This window comes from Prinia subflava, chromosome 5, assembly GCF_021018805.1.
Source record: "Prinia subflava isolate CZ2003 ecotype Zambia chromosome 5, Cam_Psub_1.2, whole genome shotgun sequence".
Taxonomy (NCBI): domain Eukaryota; kingdom Metazoa; phylum Chordata; class Aves; order Passeriformes; family Cisticolidae; genus Prinia; species Prinia subflava.
Genome location: NC_086251.1, coordinates 56,729,254 through 56,752,123, shown reverse-complemented (window position 1 = coordinate 56,752,123; position 22,870 = coordinate 56,729,254). Strand labels below are relative to the sequence as shown.

Sequence of the window (22,870 nt, the reverse complement as noted above, 5' to 3'; positions counted from 1 at the left end):
ATACATACCTGCAGGATCTGGGAATAATTAAAGAGAAGGAAAATTAAGAGTAAGGGAGTGGCAAAATTCCTTGCAGCCCATAGTGCACCATGAAAATTAAATGCAAGAAAAGCATTTCCAAGGGATAGGAGACATTTTGTCTGCAGTGGTCAGTCTTTCATCATCCTTTTATGAAGTGAATTGTTGACCTGTGTAGTGGGAACAAATAAGCTTATTAATGAGCCAAGGCTTTGAACTCATTATCAGCTGTCTGAAATCTTCTTTGAGTGCTGGCTGCCTTTCCCAGGGCAGCAGCCTTGCTGTAGCCCTGAATTACCTGTGAGATGGGAGCACACAGCTTCTGCCTCTTATCCCAGCAAGAGAAATTCAGCTGCAGAGGCAGCAGGGTCAGACAGTGCAAGTGGAAGCACTGCTAGGAGGTGTCATAGTACAATAAAGGACTAAAATGGCATGGCATGCTCCTGCTTTTTCACTTCTATCTGGAATAAAGCTATTTTTCTTTTAGCCCTGGACCTTACATGAGGCTGGCAAAGTCCCGTGAAATTCCATAGTTAGCTCTGTAATTGCTCAGGATTTGCCCCTTGTAAATGCATGTGTGCACATCTAGAAATACTGTGATCTCAGGTAAATTTTAGAGTCAGTTTTGTTTGGTGTTTTCCTCTAGTGCTGAAGCTGGGTCCAAGACCTGTGAAAATCCTGACAGGGTTTAGACTCAGCACACTTCTGACACAAACACTCACAGGTTTTTTCCCCCTTAAAATGAGACAAACTGAATTCTCTCCAAGAGGTGTTTGTTTGTTGTTTGGTTTTTTTGTTATTGTTGTTAGAGGAGCCAGTGACCCTTCCCAGCAAAATGGGACCTAGGACCTTGTGTGTAGAGTGTCATAATCCCCAGCTGCAGTGGTACCTCTGCCTTTTAGGTGACAATTTTAAGTGTTAAGGAAAATGTGTAACTTGAAATAAAGAGAAAGGGGAGTTGGGGGAGCAAAGCAGAAAAGAGAGCCCGTTTTCTGTGAACAAGCAATTTAAAAGCTCCACATTCCTCACTAATCTGAGGAAGTGCCTGTGAAATCATTCATTACAGAAGGCTACTGATTTAATCTTTTTGTGTGTTTAGAAAAACAACCTGAAACTGAGGCAAATGCACCTAGAAAGCAACTTTTCCAAAACAACTATAACAGGAATAAAGGAAACCCTGAAGAAGGGGGCATGTGCCAGCCTGGGTGTGAGAACCCAAAGGCTGCCCTGGAGCAGGGGAGATCCCGGGGCCAGGCTGCATTCCAGCACTTTGGGATGCAGTGATGGTGCTGGTGGGACAGCTGGGGCACTGCCATGGGTTCCAGTGGGGTTCCAGTGGATTCCAGTGGGGATTCAGCCATCTCCCGGGGATCCTGGCCAGCCCAGCCCCAGTGCAGAGCCGGCACAAGCGGCTGCACATTCCCTCTCTCCTCCCCCACAGGCCAGGCTGGGGATTAGCGAGCAGGTTGGGAAAGCCGAGGAGCTTTAGTGCCAAGGCTTGTGCGGGTGCGTTTCCATGCAGGAGCTGGAGCAGTCGCTGGCAGACTGGGCCCACGACATGAAGGAGCTGCAGGCCATGAAGGCGGAGCTGGCGCACCTCATCCTCACCGAGGACATGATGGTGCTCAAGGAGCAGGTGGAGCACTTGCACAGGCAGTGGGAAGAGCTGTGCTTGCGGGTAAGTGTTCACCTCCTGCGGGTGTTTGTAGGGGATGGTGTCTGCAGGCCTGGCAGGGACGGGGCAGCACAGGGGCTTCTCCTGGCCTTGGCTCCCTTTGGCAGCTCTGGGAATGGGGATGGGGATGGGAATAGGGATGGGGCCGCTCCAGGCGCAGCTGGCCCGGGATGGAGTTGGCCCTTTGTGTCCTGGACAGGCTGCCGAGGGTGTTGTTGCAAACCCTTTGTAAGAAGTGAGTGTGGAACTGCACAGAGCCCAGATGCAGCTGTTTACTGAAGAGGTGCCTTTGTTCCCAGGGAGGGATGAGCACAGGAATTGCCTGAGGCCATGGAACAGAGAAGGGAAGAGGGAAGTTAAAACAAAATGCCAGCAAGAAAGGAAACTTTAATGTGTTTAAATACTAACTCCTTCTGTTTGAACACATTGAGAACTGACTTGTCTTTTTTCATAGCAGGAAAATGCTGTGAAACATTTGCATTCTTTGTGGCTTGTTGCTGTATTATACTTAATTTAGTGTTGTGTGTAAAATTGCTGGGGAACATTTACAGCAAAGTCACATGGACTTGATTCATTAGGTTATTATGCAGTCTGAATGTGTGTTTACTTTGCCCTGTTAACAGGATTGGAAGAGCTAAAATACTTCAGGGTCTTAAGTTACTCTGGGGGGCTCTACACACCAGCCAAACTCTCACATCTCTTTACTGACAAGTAAATAGCTTTTATTTTACAGTTTGTAAACAAATATTGAAGCCAGTCAGTATTTTGTTTCTAACCTTTACACAGGCAAAGGTAAAGCAATCTTGGTCAGGATGTTGCCAGAGTAATGAACAGCTGTGCTTATTTCACAAACTGTGTTGTGATGAAATAGTTATTTGGTTTGATTGAAATAGTTAATTTCTTTTTGCATTGCAGTGAGATAGAAGAATTTAATTTAATTTAAGAATTTAATGTCCTTGAACTGGACAGCTGTTCTACAACCAGTGTTTTCTCTGTTATTTTTTCTGAGCTCTGAAAATAATTCCAGAGACATCCTGTCCCCTCCTGAGAAATATAAGCCATTTTTTTTTAATCAAAATGCCTGAACCATTTTCCTAATGGAAATCTGTAGTTAAGCCTATAAATGAGAAAACTTTGCCATTTTTCATTTTTTTGGTGAGCTGCTGAAGCCTGCTGTCCCCACTGTGTTGAATAGCCCTGAAAATGAAAGTTTTTTGTATGTGCTCCACTACAGTCTATTCAAGTAGTAATTTCATGTAGTAATTTAAGTTCAGATTTTATTCAAAATTTCCATTTTAATTTCCTGAGGGAACAACATTGAGTTCAGTCTGTCTTGGAGGGAGGAAGGAGGTGACAGTAATGTCAGTGTGTTAGGCACACAAAATCTGTAGTGGGAGGAATCTGCTGAGTGCTGTAGTGGAGGGAGATTCTGAATGTTTGCACAGCTCTAATGAGTCTCAGGAGAGCCCACAGTGATGCTCAGTGCTGGACACCAGGGGAGGAGAGCAGACTTTATCAGCTCTGCTGCTGGCAGTTTTGGATAACAAATTAGAGTCAAGATGTATTGTGTGGAGGAAAGTCTGCAGAATAAATGCAGGGAGGTGAAAGAGCTGCAGCTGTCATGGCCCTGGGGCAGCCAGATGCCTGTGCTCAACTGGGCAGAGGGAGCAGATGCACTCAAGGGATTAGCATTTGCAGAGCTGCCCTTGCAAGGTGCATGTAGGTCACAGATTTAACCATTCAACCCAGCCAGCATCTTGTCAGGATGTTATTTTAGCCTCTTTGGAGCTTGGAATGCCCCCGAAGCTCACATGGTGGGTGCAAAATAGGGGTGTACCAGGGCAGAGGAGAAAGTGCTCGAAGCAATAGCTTGAAGGGCTCATGTTCCTAGAAGCTTTTCTGGGATTTTTTGGTTTATTCCTGTTTTTTACTCTCAGCCTGTATTGCTTAGCCAGCTAAAAGGTGCTTCTTGCTCTTAAAATCCTGCCTTGCCCCGTTCTGAGCAGGCAAACATGGAGTCAGAAGCACATCAGCTTTTAGAGATTGTTTTGCTGACAAGCACAGTCTGTTCTTCCACTGACCAAGTAAGCTCATCTCCATACATGGGAGATGCTGCAAGTGGTAAGGAAGGATGAAGGGTTCACCCTGCAAACCTCTGAGGCTGAGGGTACACAGGAGCATCCCAGAGCAGAAAAATCTTAGAAACTTTCTGAGGTCTCGGCATCTCCAGGCTTTTTCCTATGGAGAACTTTGGGAGACTGTTTCCCTGTGTCCCAACACAATGTTTTCATCCTCGTCTCTTTGCTTTGATTGTCATGAAGGATTCAGAAATCCCTTTCACCTCTCCATCCCCTCCTTGCAAACAAGTCAGAATTTAAGAGACAAAAGCAATGTGGTGGGAGATGCTTGGTGCCCTCTGTTTTGATTCTGGTGTTAGATGGAGCTGGCCTTGCTTCCACACTACACATTTAAACTTCACTCTGGGGTACAAAATAGAGTTATAGATTAGTCTAGAAGAATCAATAATGCAGTTTTGAGGAGTCATATGCTGTATAAAGTGTATGTGAGATGTGAAGAGGGAGTGTTTCCTGCCTTAGAGAGGTATTTAGAGTGGCCATTTACAACCAAGACAAGCAAAATGTTACGCACAGTCTATGGACAAAATTTATTGGTGAGAATGAGGCATTACTCTTGCTTCAGTAAAACCATTTTTCACTTCCTTTGTCCCATATATCTTAGTACAGGAATCCATCAAGGTAAATAAATGAACGCATATTTAAGAGCCCTAGGCTAGAGACAGGTGCTATTAGCTAGTTAGAAGTGTGACCCTGCTTATTTCTGAGATATTGGGGCAATGAGAATAACTCTGCTTGTTCAGGCACTATTAGACCTTAATTTCTCTGTCTAGACAATTTGTTTATCCATCCTGGAAAATCTATTTTTTGATGGAGGGAAAAAAATCCATAGTTTTCAATGGAAAGGATAGATTCTTGATGCTGATTTTTGGAAGTTCTCCAATTACTGGTGGGCAAACGAAAAGAAAAGAAGGAAGCTTTTATAGACATAAAATAATTGCAGTCAATAGTTGCAAAGTTTCTCTTAGAGTGGCAGAAAAAGAGAAACTTACATAGTTGTTATTTCTCTTGTGTGATATATGGGGCCGTACTAAACAGTATGTAGTAATTATGTATTTTATATTCCTTCTGTGTTTGACATTTTCATGTTTTCACTGAGTAACATTTAAATTATTATATAAGCACTTTATTTATAAAGCTGTCACTCAGGTTCATTCTTCTGAGGGAGAGAATCTGGTATTTGCTAGTCAACTCTTTGTTCTGCTATCCAAATTAAGATGTAATAAAAATCTGCATGCTGGCTTTGGAAGGGAAAGTAGAATACTTGATAACTGCTCCTGCAAAATAGAATAAGATCAAATGCAGACTAGAAATTAGAGGACTCATAATTGCTGGTTTGCTTCCTGAAAAAACTGTTGCTGGAACTTATTGTGTGCTTTTCCATAGGTGTCCCTGAGGAAGCAGGAGATCGAGGACAGGCTCAATGCCTGGATTGTGTTCAATGAGAAGAACAAGGAGCTGTGCTCCTGGCTGGTGCAGATGGAAAGCAAAGTGCTGCAGACTGCAGATGTTAGCATTGAAGACATGATAGACAAATTGCAGAAGGTAAGTGGTAATGCCACGTTTCTTCAATTGCAGTCAGATAACTCCTTATAGAGGCACCGTTCCTCATATATTCCTTGTTTCTTGGAAGTGATACGTGGTGTAAAACCAACACAGACAGGCTTTTGTGAGATGAGCTTTTCTATCATTAGCTCTTTGTGATGTTTGGACTTGGAGCTTAAAGCTGAACAGAAATGCCACCAGGCTGCATTTTGTCATGGAGTGTGATCTGTGTGAGCTGTGGTGGTGGGGTCTGGCTTGTTGGAATTTTGGGACACGTGCACACCCAGCAGTGCTCAGAGTGGTGTCCTGGGAGCAGCTCACTGCTCTCACCCCCTCCACCATCCACACAACTGCTAGGCAGAGGGCAAAGAAAAGATTGAAGGATAGGGTAGGTCTTATGCCAGGTGAAAAAGAAGTTAGCACAACCAAAAATACAACCTAATTCTGCCCTTCCCCATGGTAGTTGGTTGTTTCTAATGCTTTTGTATTAGCTTGATTTTAAAGAAGACCATTATTATTCTGCTGTTCTTCCCCATGGCTAAAATGTCTCAGTATCTAATCCCCCATCTCCTCTGGACAGGAATGCCAGCAAAATAAAGCCATCCTAGAGCTGAATTTAGGTTCTTTTGAGGTAGTTTCAATGAAAAATTACATTAAATCAGGAAAACTACAGATAAAATTAGAACATTCAGTTGCTATTTTTAGGAATACTTACTCCTGGCACCTGCAAGTCTTTAGGCTGCTTATTTTTTCTCAGATTGTGAGAGGGTTTTTTCATTGAGGTTTTCTTTTTGTTTTCAGTGAGAGTTCTACGTGCTAATATAGAAACCTCAGCCAAACCTGGTTCCACATCACACACCTGGGAAAAGAAACATATATTTTTGTTTTAGTGTCATTGTTTTGTATTGCCCTGATTAAAGCAATGTTTGTGTATGTTTATCAGGACTGCATGGAAGAAATAAACCTGTTCAGTGAGAATAAGCTTCACTTGAAACAAATGGGTGATCAGCTAATCAAGGCTAGCAATAAGAGCCGAGTTGCAGAAATAGATGATAAACTCAACAAAATCAATGATCGCTGGCAGCACCTCTTCGATGTCATTGGAGCACGGTAAGAAAATGATTTTCAATGTTTTATGTGAGATAAGAGTCAGAGGCTTGTGTCCTTGACCATCAGAAACAGAGTGGCATGACTTTCCAGTTCACTTGGAATTTATTACTGAGAGTCAAGCTGAAGGGAATGCTGGTTTTTTGTAACTTATTGCTATATCATGATACCAAATGTTTTAATATCTCCAATGGTAGAGGGCAGGGTGTAAGAATTCATATAAAATAAAATTTCAATGATGGGAGCTTTGTAAAAGGAAGAGTCAAAGTGATCTCTCCATTCCATGTGTTGAATTGCAGTCTAATTTTAAGGCAGCATGGCAGGAGTTCATTTGGGCCTTTTAGGAGGGCCTCCTATTTTAACACAAGCCTCTCTTTCACTCTATGTCTGAATGCACTGAATTTAGGAAAAGTTTCTACTCTGTCTCTGTAGACAGTCAAATTTCTATGATAATGTTCCCTTTTTACATTCAAAAGTGTTTGAAATTTCATTTAATACCAGTATTTAATACCAATATTTCTTTACTCAGTCTCCCTCCTAAAACAACTGAAAAACCATATGAGTTTCTTTTAAATTCAGGAGTTTCTGTATGATGGTGAAGTGGAAAACACTATCAGTTGAAATCAAACCCAAACCCTGCACAGTCTAGGCAACAACCTCTTCTTAACGGATTAAGCATCTTTATTATACTTGACAGAGTTAAGAACATCATGATCATTTCAGTATTAGCCTTACTGAGATGATCCCATTTCGTTATTATCTCTGAGTTTCTGCCACAGCTTGGGGGAGGATGCTGGGCTGCCCTCACCTCCTGCTGAGTTTATTGGTAATCCAGAAATAATAAGGCTAACACCAAATTAGTATTGGTCTCAGCTTCTCTCCCAACGTTTTGTTCTGCCTGTGATCCCCCACCCTGGGCTCTCAGCAGCTCTGTTGTTCAGTTAAATTTGGGACAGATAATGCAGGTGGTTGTGCTGTGACGGTGTTGTGCCAAGTGTGCTGGGCCTTAATCAGGAGTGAGTTCTGAATTAATTGTGACACACGAGTTGTGAATGATTCACCAGGAGCTCCCTTTTAAGATCTGACATTGCAGATAGACTTGCAATTGTTTCCTCAAGGTGTCTTTGTTTTTGATCTGGTGTAGGAAAGCAAGCTTCCCTTTAGTAACATAACTTTTTCTGTTCTCCCCTGATAGTAATGTGTCACTTTTAAAGCTCTTTTATGATCATTTTTTTTTTCTGCTGTGTGTTGGTTTTGAACTGTAGCAATTTTTAAATGCAGATTAAAATGCACTGTTTTAAAAGTGAGGTAAGCATGGCACATTTCTGGTAATCTTTAGGAAAACATGCTGAAGAACTGATGAGACATTTAGAGGGAGATCTGGCAACCACATTCCAGTACTCTAACAAGGACTTGTCTACCTGGTGTGTCTTAAATATTTACCTTCAGGCAAGTGTGCAGTGGTGCTTTGAGGTACATTGTTGTGGATTTGGCTAGAGCATCAACTAGTGGATATTGCAGCAATTGGGGAGTTGGCATGATGAATTGTGATTGATCCTGTGTTCTTAATTCCTAAATATGTGTAATGTGCCAGCGTCTGCTTGTGATTTCCACCAACTTGGTGCTCAGGACCAGGGTAATGAACTGGAAGGGACAGGCAAAATGTGATTTTAAGCAGCTCTCTTGGTGGCCCGAGATTATCAAGCAGCCCTGTGGGCTCTGCTGGTGCCCTCTGAGTTAATTCTGAGATGTTCAGCATATGGCAGTGTTTTGCAGCACATCTCCTCCCTCATCTAATCCACCTTGCTGGGACTTGGCTCTCAGCTGCTCAGTCACAAGTAACACCAGGCCAGACACTCACAGACTCTGAGGACACTCCTAAGAGTTTATTTTGCCCTGCTATAACGTTCCCACTTTTTGCTTTGAGTTGGCTGCTATGGTACTGGCTTGCCACTGAGATTTGATGTCTGAAGGAATTAAATCAGACATCAGTTGACTGAAATGTCCACCTCACTTAGAGGTGTGCTTTGGGGCACTGAGGATGAGGTTCCTCCTGTTCTTTTGACCTGCCTCTTTCAAGCTCAGGTGGTGGTGGGGAGGCAGCAGCTCAACCCATCACCAGTGTGACACAAATTGGGCATCTTTGAGAGAGAGCAGAGAGGAGCAAAGAGCCTTGGGCTGGAGGCGAGGTGACCTGCGAGTCTGGGTTGTGCTGTGCTGATAGATTCTCCTTCCTTCTCAGTTTGCTTTTGCAGAAACTGTTAGAAGTTTTTGTATTGAGGCTGTGCTGAATGAACACACATAAAGGATGGTGGCAGAATTTTGTTGTCCCTGCTGGATTAAGCCATCACAGCCCAGACATCCTCTCACAGTGTGTGGAGGCTGGAGGGAATGTACAGGGGCTGTGCATCCACTGCAGGCCTGTAGAAGAGACTGCACGAGTGCTGCCACGTCTGCAGACTTGTGCAAAGCCCTTTTTACTGGGCACTGCTTCATTGCTTGGGGGAAATAAGAAGAATGGAGAAGATGCCTCTGGGAAGGAGTGCCAGAGGGCTTGGAGTGTTTGAGGATAGGGGAATGTTCTTGGACAGAACTGACAAATTTTGACTGTGGTGCAGGGAAAACCTTGTCCTTCTCCTAAAAAGAAGTTACTTGTAGGAACTTATTTTCACAGCACATCCATGAAATGAGGAGGTGGTTTTGCTCTTGTCTTTTCAGATGAGTAGCTGTGGCAAGTAAAATTAAAGTGAAAATTTTCTGAGGTTTGGAGTGCCAAATCTGTGACCACTTGAAGGTGTTTTTTTTGGACAAATATTACAACTCCAACCATTTCTGTTAAACACACTATGAGCTGCTGCCTTTATTTGTACTTGCACCTGGTTCCCAGTGGCCCACCCACCATCACAGGGGCAAGGACCAAATTTCAGTGTATCTTCATGGCAGGCCAAGATTTGGGAAGGAATTGAATTACAGAGCCAGGCACTGAGTAGGAGAAAATGTATATGGAATAGCTGTGTGTTCACAGCTATTTCTTCATTTTTGGGCACTGAATCTTTTTTGTAGATGGGCACTTTTTGATCCTGTGGTTCAGGAGTGAAAAATAACCTGTATGCACAAAGGAATCTAATTGAAATACATTGCCAGCTTCAGTTCTGTGATGGCTGACGTCCCCATGGCTGTTCCTGCAACCTATTTGTTGAAGATTTTTGTCTTCTCTGCAGTGTATGGCTGTGTGATACCAGCATGTATCAATGCAGAGCCTTCCTCCTGATAGCTTCTTTCACCTTTTTAAACCAATAAACGTCCTGGGACAGATGGGCAAATTAGGTGAGCTCCCCATTTAGTCCTTGAAGTGATTCTCTTAGTTCATGGTGACAAGCTCAGATTTGCCATATGGCTGCACTTGCAGGACTTAACACTTTCATTATCTGCCTGTGCTCAGCCTGTGGTGACAAAAGCTTTGCCCCGTGTTGCACCAAGCCACCTTCTGGCTACAAACTTGGAAGAGTCTCAAAATGTTAATTTTCATGGGATAAAGTAACCACCAAGGCATTAGCATGCTGGGAAAGGAGAACAAGTGAATTCTGTTCAGCTGAGAAGATACTCTTACCACAGGAGGTTTGTACTGACCTCTTTGTTGAGGGATGGGGAATATAAACAAACTAACAGGCAGGAAGGGAGTGTTGTGTTGACTGTAAAGATGGCCACAGAAAATCTCTTGCTCTTGGTACTGAAGCAGTAGGAGGAGGAGTGCACAGGCTGCATGAGGCAGACAACCAAAAACCCATGGGGTGGGATGTACATCCTCAGCATGCTCTGGAGCAGCACTTCTGGGCCATGCATTAACAGGCAAGAACTGGCAAGAGTGTATAGCCATGTTCCCTTTCCTGGGCCATCCATCACTGATTCTAGCTTTGCACTTTGCTTCCCAACCCGGTGAACAGGAAATGTTTTCCTTCTGTGTTACTGTTTGCTTGGTGCCTGCAGTCAGGCAGGAGGAGCACCCTCGTGTCACTGAAGGGTGTCTGCACTGCCTGGGGCTGTGCAATGTGTTTGGATGCTGCTTGAACCTTCATTAAAGCCACCAGCTTCATCAGAAGCTGCCTCCAAGAGTTTTGGGTCTGCAGACCAGTCTCTGCAGTAACAGATGTTGGATTTCTGTACCTCTGGGCATCCTGCAGCTCTTGCCACTTGCTGCCAGGCTGTGGAAAGGGGATGCCACTTCTCAGCTGCTCTGGCTGCAGGCACACTGATGTGTTTTCTTACTTGGTGGGTCTAGTCCATGTTTTCAGCCTTGTGGAGAAAGGCAAAGTTTTTGTGTATGTAGCAGGAATGGGTTCCAATGGCTGCGACTTTTAAAACAAGCATGAAAATTCAGGGAAGCTAGCAAGGTCAAATGTGCCTTCTCATTCATTTAAATGCAACTATCCTTGGCAACTGGGTCTTTGTGTTTGCAAGCTGCCAGCATCATTGCATTGTCCAGTAATCTTAAACTGCTACTCAATTCAGCCCTTTCCTTCCTTTGTAGAACTTTAGGAGATTCAAGGTGTTTTCAGCTCATTTCCTGCATACCCTGGGGGGACTGAAATTCCCAAACAGACCGAAACTTCTCAGGTTGCAAAAACAGTGGGAAGGAGTTGAAGCTGTCCAGTGACACCACCTTGTGCTGTGCTGGGGGTCCAAGGAGGCTTTATGGGGAGTGCAGCGAGCTGCCAATTCCCTCTCCTCCCTTGCACCCTCACTGTGGCTGGGTTGCCCCAAAAGTTGCTCTGGCAGCAGCAGGACCCAGATTATGGGTTTGGGGAGCGAGTGAGTTCACAGCACACACTTCAGCTGGTCTCTATTTATTTTCCACCACACTGGTTACCCTTTGCCAGGGCAGACAATTAAGCACCACGTGTTGGTCTGCTGTCCTACCCTGTGGCAGCCCACAATCAGTGTGGGTGCACTCTGGGTTCAAAGGTCTTTTTAAATTGCTGCAGATCAATATTGAATGGCAGGGGAAGCAAAATACGCTGCAGGGACACCTCCCTAGGTGAACAAGACAGCAATGTCCAGCAGAATTGTGCTGGTTTGTGGCAGTATCACTGTAAAATCTCATTTTTTGGATTTGGTTGTTTTTTTTTTTCTGGTATACAAAATATATGGATGGTTGAAATCTCACAAAGTGCCTGCTTTCTTTCCGTGTTCTCTCTGTCCTTCGAGGATTACACTTCTCTTCAGTGTAAAAGCTGTGACAGAATTCATTATTGTCTCAGGCATGATGGTTGGGCTTATTTTGGTTATGCAACATGCAGGGAGCAGGGGGAGCTGGCAGTGCAAGGGGACTCCTTGTCTTCTGCACACCATCTTCACTCCCAGTGTCTGCCTGCAAAGCTGGGGGTTATTTCCCCATTTACTGAAGTCAGCCATTTCAAGTTTCAATAAACTGTGGAGGTGGCTGGGCATGATTTACCTGTGCAAATGTCCAAAAACCTCTCACAGAGTGCTGTGTCCTCTCAGGCAGTGTGTGTTCTGCCATGTGAGCCTTCAGCAAGTCAGTACTGGTCTACGGAAAATTACCTGAATACTGAAAAGCTTTTGATGTCAAAATCATTCTTTGCATTTTTGGTGGGATTATCACAACAACTTTATTTTTTTCCTGGTATTGGCTGAGTGGGGAGTGACTTGTAACCCAAGGTTCTCTGGCTTCCGCCTCTTTTTTCCCACCCTGTGATCTCTGGAGTCATAACACACAGAAATCATGACAGTGTATTTTTCCACTGAAGAATGATATCATAAATGAAGATTAGGGGTTATTTTGTCCTCTGACATAACAGGCTATTTGCAGTGGAGGCCTTCTGCCTGCTCTGGAAGGTTAAAGAGAGGACAGGTTAGTGTGTGGGAGATTTAATTCGTACTTTTAATTCCTGGGATATAATGGTAAAGGCGAGAAAGCAGAACGCAGGGGAACTAAGGATACATCTTTGTGCGTGGTGCCTGTGCGTGGATGTACGTGTGCTCGTTTTTTTGGGTTCGCTTCAGACAGACTCCGCTGCAAATCATCGGGTCTGAGGCTCCGATCCCTCTTTCTCCCGAGAAATGAGCACTGCATCCACCTCTCTCGGTGCCTGCCGGCGGCTCCAGCCCGCAGCCTTTTTGTCGCCAGCCGCGGGCAGGCGCCCGGCGTGCGCTTCCTCCCGTGCTAACAATTCTCTTGTGTCAGAATAAAGCTCTCGCGGCTTTGTTCTGAGGGATGCGGCCGTTCGCCAGGTAAAACCCCAACGCAAAACGTAAGGGTTAAAACAGGGGGAGAGAGCGAGCCAGCTCCGGTGTCTCCCCAGCTCGGGGTCGGGGAGGAGGAGGACGGGTGAGCCTCCCCCCCACACCCGGGATGCTAAAGCGGCGAATAAATAGGGCATCTGTGGAGGAGGGGTTTCCTCTGCCATGCCCGCCCGGTCGCACAGCCGGTCCCCCCTTGCAGCTTGGGATTTGCAGGCTGAGGAATGGTTTTCTCGTGCGAACCGTAAGTGCCGTGTGGGTGCGCGGCCGCGGGCGCGGTGCCGGTGGGTCCCGGCGGCCGCGGGGGGGGAGCGAGGGATGCGCCGCGGCGAGTGGGAAGTGCGGCACGTTAGCAGCAGGAGCAGTGCTCAGGGCCCTCTGCCTTGCCATCAGCTGTGTTTTGGGCTGGCACCCGAGGCGGCGGAGAGCCTTGGCAACAACCCTCGGGCTCGCTGGCGAGAAAAGCCTCCCCCAAGGCCTCCCCGGCGCGCCCGCCGCTCTCCCTGCGCGCACCGCCCGGGGCTCGGGGCGGCTGGCACGGCACCGCCACCGACCGACACACGGCCTTGCCTGCCGTGAGAAGGGCCTGAGATTTACCGTCGGCATCACCTCTGCAAACCGCGTCTTTTGTCCCTCGCACGGTTCCGCTCCCCCTGCGACTCGGTGAACAAAGGTTTCCTGGGCTCTGCATCTCATTTGCTTTGCCGCTGGTAAACAATCCTGTCAGCTGGCAGGGCCATTCCAGCCCCTCCTCCTGCTCAAGACATGGACGGAGTCGCTTTTTCTGATGACATTTGCGCTTGTGAAGGAGAGTTTGGGATAGATGCCAGGTTGTTTTTCGTTCTTTCAGACACTAAAATTTGAATGCTACTATTTACCTTAGTTGAGCTTCCCCCGTACCTTTTCCTGCAGCATTTTGACAGCTGAAGCAATGCAATAGGGCATGCATTACTGTAATTCTTTTTGTTTGTGTGAATACATTTCAATCCACATGGAAGCTCCTCCTACTGCTAGGTAATTCCTGAGTAGTTACTACAAATACACTGTGTATTCCTGGGGCCATGCAGTGATTCAGCCTGAGACCCCTTAATGCTTTTCTCTTGTAACCCAGTGCTGGCAAGTTCAGCGAGAGTATTAAGACCCAAATCCAGTCTCGAGTCAGGTCAGTTTGTCCTTCTGTTCACTTTTGCAGCCAGCTTTTAGTTATAATCTCCTACTTTTGTTCTTTTTCTGCCACTGCTGTTGTGGTGTAAAGATAAGAATATTTAAAAATTGGCTTTGTTTGGCTTACTCCAGGCAACTTATGCATCTGTCTAAGTGCTAATCAGGGTGGATTTTTTAGCTTGGCCCATTGGAAAGGACAAGACAGGTCTGAATTTGCTGGGGTTTTCTTGGATTAGTAGTGATATTTTGATTGGATTTTTTTATATTATTACCTTTTTTTTTTCTTTCTGGAGGCATGTTTAATTGTGGCAGGTGAGCTCTCAGTGGGACGTGAACAATGGATAAGTAGGCCTTTTTTCTGTAAACAGCAATTTTTCCTGTTTGAGCGATCAATTAACTTGAGAATCACACTTCATAGAGGAAGAATTCAATCAACAGTGGTGGCATCTTCCACCCTCTTGAAGAAGCTGGTTTTCTTTGCTGAATTTGAGCTTCAGTGCTATTAATTAACTGTGTTGGGTGATTGATCACCTGGATCTGGCAAGAAGCTTTTGTCCCCAGGCTTGGAGGCTTGCACTGTGCCCCTTTACCCAGCTTCCAGAAGGTCTGTCTTTCCCCAGAAATGGTCAGGATGCATCTCACAAGAGTTCATGAAGTTTCTTTCATGCAAAGATTAGGTGATTTATAAGAATATTTTCAGGATGCAGACCTGCATCTGAGAATGGTGGTTGCAAATTAAGACTTTTGTGGATTAGTCTGTATTATGTAATTAGTCTGTTTCACTGTTTTCTTTGAGCTGTAGCCAGAGAAATGGCAGCGACTTCTGTGCAAGCTGAGGATGCTCACGTTTTTCATCAGTTTACCTCTTGTTTCAGTGCAGAACCCTGCCCCTTTCCTTGTGCTCTGTGTCTGCTGAGAGGAGCTGAGCAGCCAATGGGGATGTCTGGACAAGTTGCCTTCCCATTTATGCACTGCACTGGTGTGAACTTCTCTTAGGTTTTTGTTCTTCTTTGGCTGCTTAGCTCAAGTTTGAGATGAATGGCTTAGTGTGTTGAGGGTGTTTAAATGACTGGCAAATGCCAAATTGTATCCAGAATAAATAACAGATTAAATTGCTTAATTACAATGGTGTGTCTAATGGCAATTGCTAGAAAGTAAATACATGCTCTCAGTTCCACAGATGATGCTGTCTTTGAGACTGTTGCTTCTGGTAACACTAGAAGATAAAGATCCTCATAGTGACATTCATAACTTGAAAATCAGAGTGATTTCTAAGCCAAAATAATACTGGAGTGGTGCAAAAAGCCACACTTAGATTCTAAAACTGTTGCTTTGTAAATTTATCAAATGTACTTTCAGTCATAAATACATTTATTTATAGTCTAATATTCTTTGGTTTTGCTTTGGACTTGCTTGGCTGTGTTCATCTATCCACTATGCAGACTGAAGAAGGACATTTAGCAAGCTGTGAATTTTTGTATAGTGCAGCGTAGGGGTGGGAAGCAGGTGGACAGAGGCAGAGAAGGGAGCACAGGGAGGCAGAGATGATCCTGGGCAGCAGCAAGCTGTGGTCCCAGCAGGTCAGCTGTGCCCTCAGATGGTGCCAACAAGTGCATGTCTGCAGAGCAGTTGTGGGAAGCATCACAGAATATGCAGAAAGTAAATTGCCACAGAATACAGTCAGGAACAGGGCAGAAATCAAGCCTTGCTTTCCTCCTGACTGGACTGAAGTCGTGCTGAGTTAATAACACAACAGTGTAGATGTTTAGCCCAGACTCTTCCATTCTGTGCTCAACACAGAGCCTGTATTGTCCATCTTCCCAGGGAAAAGGGTTCCTGAGTCACTTGCCTTTGGAGGGCCACATGTCTTGGGAGTCCCTGGCCCTGCTGAGCATCATAACCAGCCAGTTCCAAATAAACTGATGGGAGTAGGGCAGAGGAGGAATTAGTTCTGCTGGGTAAATAACTGCCAGCCCATGACAGCACAAGAAAATGCTACAATGACATGTTTATTGAGTACTACTTAATAGAAGCAAAATCAAGAGCAGCAAGATTTACACAGCAGCTGTTTGCTTGAAAGTCAGATCCTGTCTGCATACAGGGTTTAACTTGGGAGCAGAGTTCTGAAAAAAAGCTTGCTAAGAAAAGCAAGAGCAGCTAAATGCTTTTGTCATCCACTGATTTCCTCTCAATCAGCTGCAGCAGTGGAAGACAGTCCATGTGAAGGGGCAGAGGCATCTGCTTTGCACCAGTGTCTGCAGCTTTTTGGGTGCAAGGCAGGAACAAGGTGGACCATGGACTTGAGCCAAATCCTTCAGGCTGGCTTGCAGGCTTGCATCAGTCAGACAATACTAATTTTACTTTTGGAGAGTGCAGAGTTGCTAAATACCTGCCAGGAGCTTCAGTGTAGGACTGTGTTCTTCTCGCCCTGTTTGTAAAACAACTGCAAGTACTGCCTGGTGCTTTTGGGACAAGAGGAAGGGGAAACTTTCCATGCTGCTAATCCATATGAGACCCTAAATTTTCTGGCCTTACTCTGTAAACAATAGGATTGAACAAATCCAGCAGGATCATTCCCATAGCTCTTCCATAAGTGCTTTACATTAAATCAAGTGTCTAGCTGATGTGTGTATCCTCTTTGGTTACCTTAAGGTTGTTGATAAGATGGGTTGTTGCTTACAGGATGGCATGTTCATTCTGGATTCAGTGTCCTGCATATCTTCTGTCATTGTATCATCAGGCACTTGCAAAGGCCACTCATTACAGACAGTTTGGGCCACTCTCCTCTAAAACCTGCCAGGATAGTTTGACAACAGGCAGGGCAGTGGGCCAGGAAACTGTCCAGGTGCCCTGTGTGGGCATTTCAGCCTTGGAGCAATCTGTCCCTGCCTGCATTGCAGGAGATTGCATCCCTCACCCTTCCCCAGTCCCAGCTTGCCCAAGACCTGTGTTGCCAAGTACATCAGGGCTCAACTCAGACCCCTCAACAGTCCCCTGCCTTTGGGGACATGCAGAGAACCCCTTGCACAAGCTGTCCTTGCAGTTCCACTGCTGGTTTTGTTTATGTGGTGACAGTTACCAGCCACTGTGGATAATGAACAGGAAATGTTTCAGCCTTTTCACAACACAGACTTTAACTTTTTGTGCTGCACTTTACTTAAATAATTGAGGCTCATCCTTGGTAGTTGTTGGACCAGGCAGTAGCTAAAGGTTTAATTTGTAAGTTTGCATTTTAGAAATTTCATGCAAGGTTCAAAAATTCATCCTAAGGCACAAGAACATAACTAGAGATCAGGAGACCAGCACAGGCAAGCAATTTTGGCTAAGAAGTGGGCTCTCCCTAGGACAAGGGTGGAATGATTTCATCTGATTCCAGAGTCTGCAGTGCTGATATTTATAGTACTGCAGGGTAGACCATTGCAGTTCATGAGGAGAAATACATGCTTTTTGGTACAATTCATCTCATCTTGTGATCTGGATGTTTAAGACAAGTCTGATACAAATCATGATTTTTTTTTTTCTCCATTAACTTCCAAAGTCTAGATGACAAGCTCTGAAATAAATCTGAAGAGATAAGTACCAACCACAATGTTGCCTTTTTAGTAATTTTGGCTGGGAATTGCAATAAATGAGAATTTCAAGAAAGATTGGAGACCAGTGAGGTAGTTCACCAGATTTTCCTCTGACACATGGAGACATATTTCCCACAATACAAAAGCATGCTACTTGGGTAATTTGAGGGGCTGATATGTGGGTTTGAAATGGGAATGTGCTGGTAAGGCTGGAAGTAAAAAAAGTTTGTCTGCAGCTTGAGAGCTGTACTACAAACAGCTGTAAGAAAAGGACATGGTCTCAATGGTTCATTTGCTTGTCCACTGCACAAGTCTCCCAGGCCATTTGATATTCTCCCCCATCAGGGTTGTTTATTTCAATTTTTCACCTGTCAGGAGAGTCTGGCATATCTCTGCGTGTTTGGGTGGTGTTTAGATGAGCTTTAGTGTTGTGGTGCTACAAGTTCTACAGTAGCTGTTGTTCAGGCCTTCTCCTCTCCTGTCGGCATCCAGAGGTTGCTGAGGCCCTGGCACAGGTTGCCCAGAGCAGCGTGGATGCCCCATCCCTGGAAATGGTCAAGGCTGGGTTGGATGGGGCTTGGAGCAACCTGGGATAGAGGAAGGTGTTCCTGCCCGTGGCAGGTTGGAACAAGGTGATCTTTCAGGCCCTTCCAACCCAAACCATTCTGTGATTCTTTGATTTTCCCAGGGTGTTGGACTGGTGGTTTGTGCAGGTTCTGCCCCTCTTGGCAGAGTGGTGCCTTGTTGATTAGTGTGAGCCTGTTGGTTGCTAAAGAAAACACCGAGCAAAATTCATGGCAGGAAATCAGACCATAGATACCCATTTTAGTTTAACTGTGGAAAACTATGATGCAGATTTCCATTTAGATGAATGTCCAGTGCTCCCTAGCAGATGAAAATTCACCTTGCTTATCCAGTTCCATTAAAGCCTTCACCCAAGACCTGCTTGCAGCTCTAGAGCAGGGGCCTGCTGAGCAAATTTGGGTAGGTTTTGACAGCTCTGATTTACAGGCAGCAGCTTGATGCGACATGGCTTCATGAAGCCATGCCTGTCATCACCTCCTGCTAACATCCTTTCCACTGATTGACCATCTTTGTAACAAAATGTTCTTCCTGGTTTGCTTAGGGTGAAGAAACTGAAGGAAACATTTGCTTTTATACAACTATTGGACAAAAACATGAGTAACCTTCGCACCTGGTTGGCCCGGATTGAGTCTGAGCTTTCCAAGCCTGTTGTTTATGACATCTGTGATGACCAAGAAATCCAGAAGAGACTGGCAGAACAGCAGGTGGGAAATAGCAGCAGCCAGAGTAAATGAGCTAAAGTGCTGCTGATTGGTCCTGGTATAAAATCACCTGTTTCTTTTCTGTAGTGAGCACTTCTGACTGTTTGCTTTGCATGGCATGTTCCTGCCAAGATGCGTTACATGGAAAATTTGTATTTGCTTGCACTAATTTCAGTATTGTGTTGAATTACCCCCACTTCTCCCTGCCCCCCTTCACCCAAGGAAAACATGTAAAATAAAAACAAAAGCAAATTTGCTCAGTTCAGTACAGCAGATTTCCTGAGGACTAGGCAGGGCACGGACAGTGGGCAGAGTACATGAGGATGACTTAGACTGACAAGGCGTGAATGTTGCTCTCTGCAAAGTGGCCGTGACAGATCCAAGTGCTGGGATTTGATGCATTGTCCTCACTGGCTCCAGATCTTGTCCCTTCCTAGCAGACAGCAGAGCAAGCTTGGCAGAGCAGGATGCTTGAGCTTTGGATGGTGGATTTGTGCAGACACACCTTTGGCTGAGGTTTGATCCAGAGGGAGGCTCTGAAGATCTCTCAGGGCTGGGAGAGCTGCCACGTGAATCCTGCTGAGACAACCAGTGTGAACCAATCTCTCACTGGTGGGCATTTATCCAAGGCAGTGGCCTACCAGGGGGATCTTAGGAGAGGAGCTGGACAGTCCTGGAGTAAATTTCTCTAGCCAGGCAAAGAAAAGGAACTTGTCCAAAGCACAGACTTGCAGGTGGAGTCATCCTTTGCTCAGGGCAGTGCTGTGAGTCTGACCAGGTTCTAAGTGCTTGGCTGTCATCTGGCCTTTGTGTTAAACAGCAATACTTGCCCAAAAACTAAAGGTCAAGAATAAGTCTGTCAGGTTTGGAAGCTTGGAAGCTTCATGGCATCTGCCTTTAGGAACACTTATTGGTATCCTTCCCATTCTTTCTGTCTTTTCTCTGTGGCTTCTGCTTTCGTGTCTGAGGATCCCTGAGTGACCCAGACCTGGGGACTCTGTTCTCTGCTGGTTGGTGTGGCTGTCCTTGTACTCCTGTCCCAAATGTCACAGAAAGGACCAGCTCCTCTGGATTGGAGGTGACAAGATTGGAGGTGGCTCCCACTGACTGTACTGCAAGAGCTGATCAAACACCAGCACCTCTCATGGTTTCATCTGCATTGTGAATGGTCATGTAAACCACAAAGGAATATTTTCTTCTCATTCAAACCTTTAGCATTCTCAAAGGCTGTGATAAATTGCCAGGCAGAGCAGAGCATGGAGCACAAAGGAATTGTGTCCAAACTAATTTATTTTTATTATGAGCATTCAAGCTTCAGCTGGCTATAAGAGCCATTATCTGCTGCTCAGAGCTACTTACTGCTTCATTTTTTTGGATGATGTTTTAAATACAGACCTCTAGGCACTTCTAGACTCCTACAGTAGCTTTTTAGCAGGCTGAGTATGAGAAGATTGTGCTGACTAAAAAGACCACAGTAAAAAGAAAAACTGCTTTTGCTCTGCATTAGTGAAACATTTATCTGAATGCAACAAGTAAAAAGTTCCTTCCTGGTTTTATCTGAACAATTATTTCAGCAAGAGCAGAGCAGTGGTGAGAAATATGCCCTACAGGCTTCTTTTATTTGACATCCATGATTGGATGTCAAATAAATGTCAATACCTGTGCAGTCTTGAATAGTGAAATTTAAAAGCCTTGTGTGTCCACAGAGGTGTTTTATGGCATGTTTGTTCAATTAAAGGATGACGATTACAACATGAATAATATTAAGATTGCAAAAGTGTTTCACTAATGCAAAAATCTAGCAATGTGTAGTCTGTTAAAGCTCTCTGGGCAATGCTATGCAGAGTTGAAGGAATGGTACCTTTTGGGGCTCCATCTATCTTCCTCTCCCTTAGTTTGTTGTGTTTGTCTCACTTAGTACAGTCAGGTCATTTGGAAAACAGCAAGGATTCTGTCCAGGCTATTCCATGAACCCAGGAGTGGCCTGAAGTAATGAGATTGTGTCAGCAATGTTACCGTAGTGCAAGTTAGGATTAATTTGTAATCTCTGGTCAGAATTCTTATTTTCACTAATACACCTGTAAATCCGGTGGAATTCATTGAATTCAGAAGAGACTCTCCAGGTACCAGTAGTGAGGCAGAGCCTGCTCCCAGCTTGGGAGCCTGTGTTGAAAAGACACTGATGCATCTTGCTCAGTAAATAGCTGTGGATCCTTAGGAACCTGTAAAAAATTCTGTTGGGTCTCCTTCTGGCAGTCTCATCCATGTAAAGAATTTCACTTCTGCATTCCTTAAAGCTATTCATTACTACAAATCCCACAAGCCATATTTTGACCATATTTTATGGCTCAGCCCTTGATTCAGGTAGCCATGTAACCACTGAAGACGGCCAATGAGTGATTTTCAACTCCTTGACTTCCGTGAAAAATCTTCCTTCAACTCATTTTGTATTTACTGCATGCTATGTCTATGTCAGAGGGGTTTAGTTTTTGTTTGAGGGTTTTTTAAGTCTAGAGCAAAACCAATTCTGCTTCATCTGTTGACTGAAATCAGTAAATACCATTTAATGAGAACTCTAGTTCACTTTTGTCAGGAAAATACTCATTTGTGTTTGTTGCTCTAGTGTTATTCAAGCAAAAGTCTCTGTATCCTTCATTAGAAAAGCCAGAAATAGGTGGAAAAAAATGAATTTTAGTGACTATTGGCATTTTGTTAATATTTAAAGTTGGTAGCATAGTACAGATCTACCTTTTCAATAAGAAATATTTAGATAAGGCTTTTTTTTCTGTCTTTCAATTACACTGACTTTAGGAGTAGTGATGGGTACAGGATGAAGGGCTGGTCTATCATGGAGGTGCAGGCTCTGGAAAAGAAACTTGTAGTGTAGATTAGACAAAAGGTCTTTGCCAAACCCTTTAAAACAGTCTGTCAGAACAGAAGCCCTACGAGAGGGAGTAAGAAAAGTAGTGTAACCCCAGGTACTTGTGTACTGTGTTTGTGTTTCATGCTGCAGGCTGTGATCAGTCACTGAAATGCATGTACTGCACTAGGAGTTCTCTGATGAGCCTTTGTGTGGTAACCTGATATCAGACAGTTATCCTGTGCTGTCAAAAGTAGTAAGAATTTATTTATGGTATAGGTAAGATTTGGATTTTGAATACATATTAAAATTGTCCAGACTGTTAATGAGAAGATTGAGTTTAGACTGAGCCACCAGAGGTGGACAACCCTTTTTTTGCATGGTGGTTCTCTCCTGACCTCTATCATCTGCACAGCTCATCCTGCAAGTCTTTTTTAAAGCTAAATCAGCTTTTCCTGACACGGGAGTTGCTCTTTCCCCATCCTCTGCAGCATTTTGAAAGGGCATGGCTGAGGTGTAGCCACACACATCTCCTTCCACTGACGCTGTTCTTTACTGATGGCAGGACCTGCAGAGAGACATAGAGCAGCACACGGCGGGCGTGGAGTCCGTGTTTAACATCTGTGAAGTCCTGCTGCACGACTCAGATGCGTGTGCTAACGAGACAGAGTGTGACTCCATCCAGCAAACCACCAGGAGCTTGGACAGACGGTGGAGAAACATCTGTGCCATGTCCATGGAAAGGCGAATGAAGTACGTCTACCATTCTTACCCTACCCTACCCTGCTGCCTGTGGCAGCATTTTGAGGAAATGCTGTAGCTTTTGCCACAAGCTGAATTTTGAGGAGGAAAAAAGAATCCAGAGTTGATAGTTAGCTTGCAATAAAACCTTTCTGTCTTTGCTCTCCCAGAATCGAGGAGACCTGGCGATTGTGGCAGAGGTTTTTGGATGACTATTCTCGCTTTGAAGACTGGCTAAAAGCATCTGAAAATATAGCAGCTAGGCCTAATTCTTCAGAGGTCTTGTATACACATGCAAAAGAGGAGCTGAAGAAATTTGAGGTGAATTTTTTAACTGCCTTTTTTATGCTCAGCACCATGCTGTTGAATACTTACTGTCTGTGCAAAAGGCCCGAGTCTCTGGAAAACACTGGTATGGCATTGGTAGTATAGAGAACATAAACAATTTGGTGAGTGTGCAGATGTCTGTTAGTCTCCAGATTGTTTTTTATGTGGAGAATACAATG

General features: G+C 44.7%; 1 protein-coding gene across 1 annotated transcript in view; it reads left to right on the top strand.

Moving 5' to 3' along the window:
* Window positions 1-22,870, top strand: part of SYNE2 (spectrin repeat containing nuclear envelope protein 2) — a 174,583-nt gene that overhangs the window by 137,964 nt on the left and 13,749 nt on the right. The window contains exons 99-104 of the mRNA XM_063399537.1: window positions 1,541-1,696; window positions 5,215-5,373; window positions 6,317-6,483; window positions 18,604-18,766; window positions 22,189-22,376; window positions 22,535-22,685. Coding sequence (XP_063255607.1) covers window positions 1,541-1,696; window positions 5,215-5,373; window positions 6,317-6,483; window positions 18,604-18,766; window positions 22,189-22,376; window positions 22,535-22,685 — 984 coding nt within the window. The remainder of the gene's footprint in view (window positions 1-1,540; window positions 1,697-5,214; window positions 5,374-6,316; window positions 6,484-18,603; window positions 18,767-22,188; window positions 22,377-22,534; window positions 22,686-22,870) is intronic.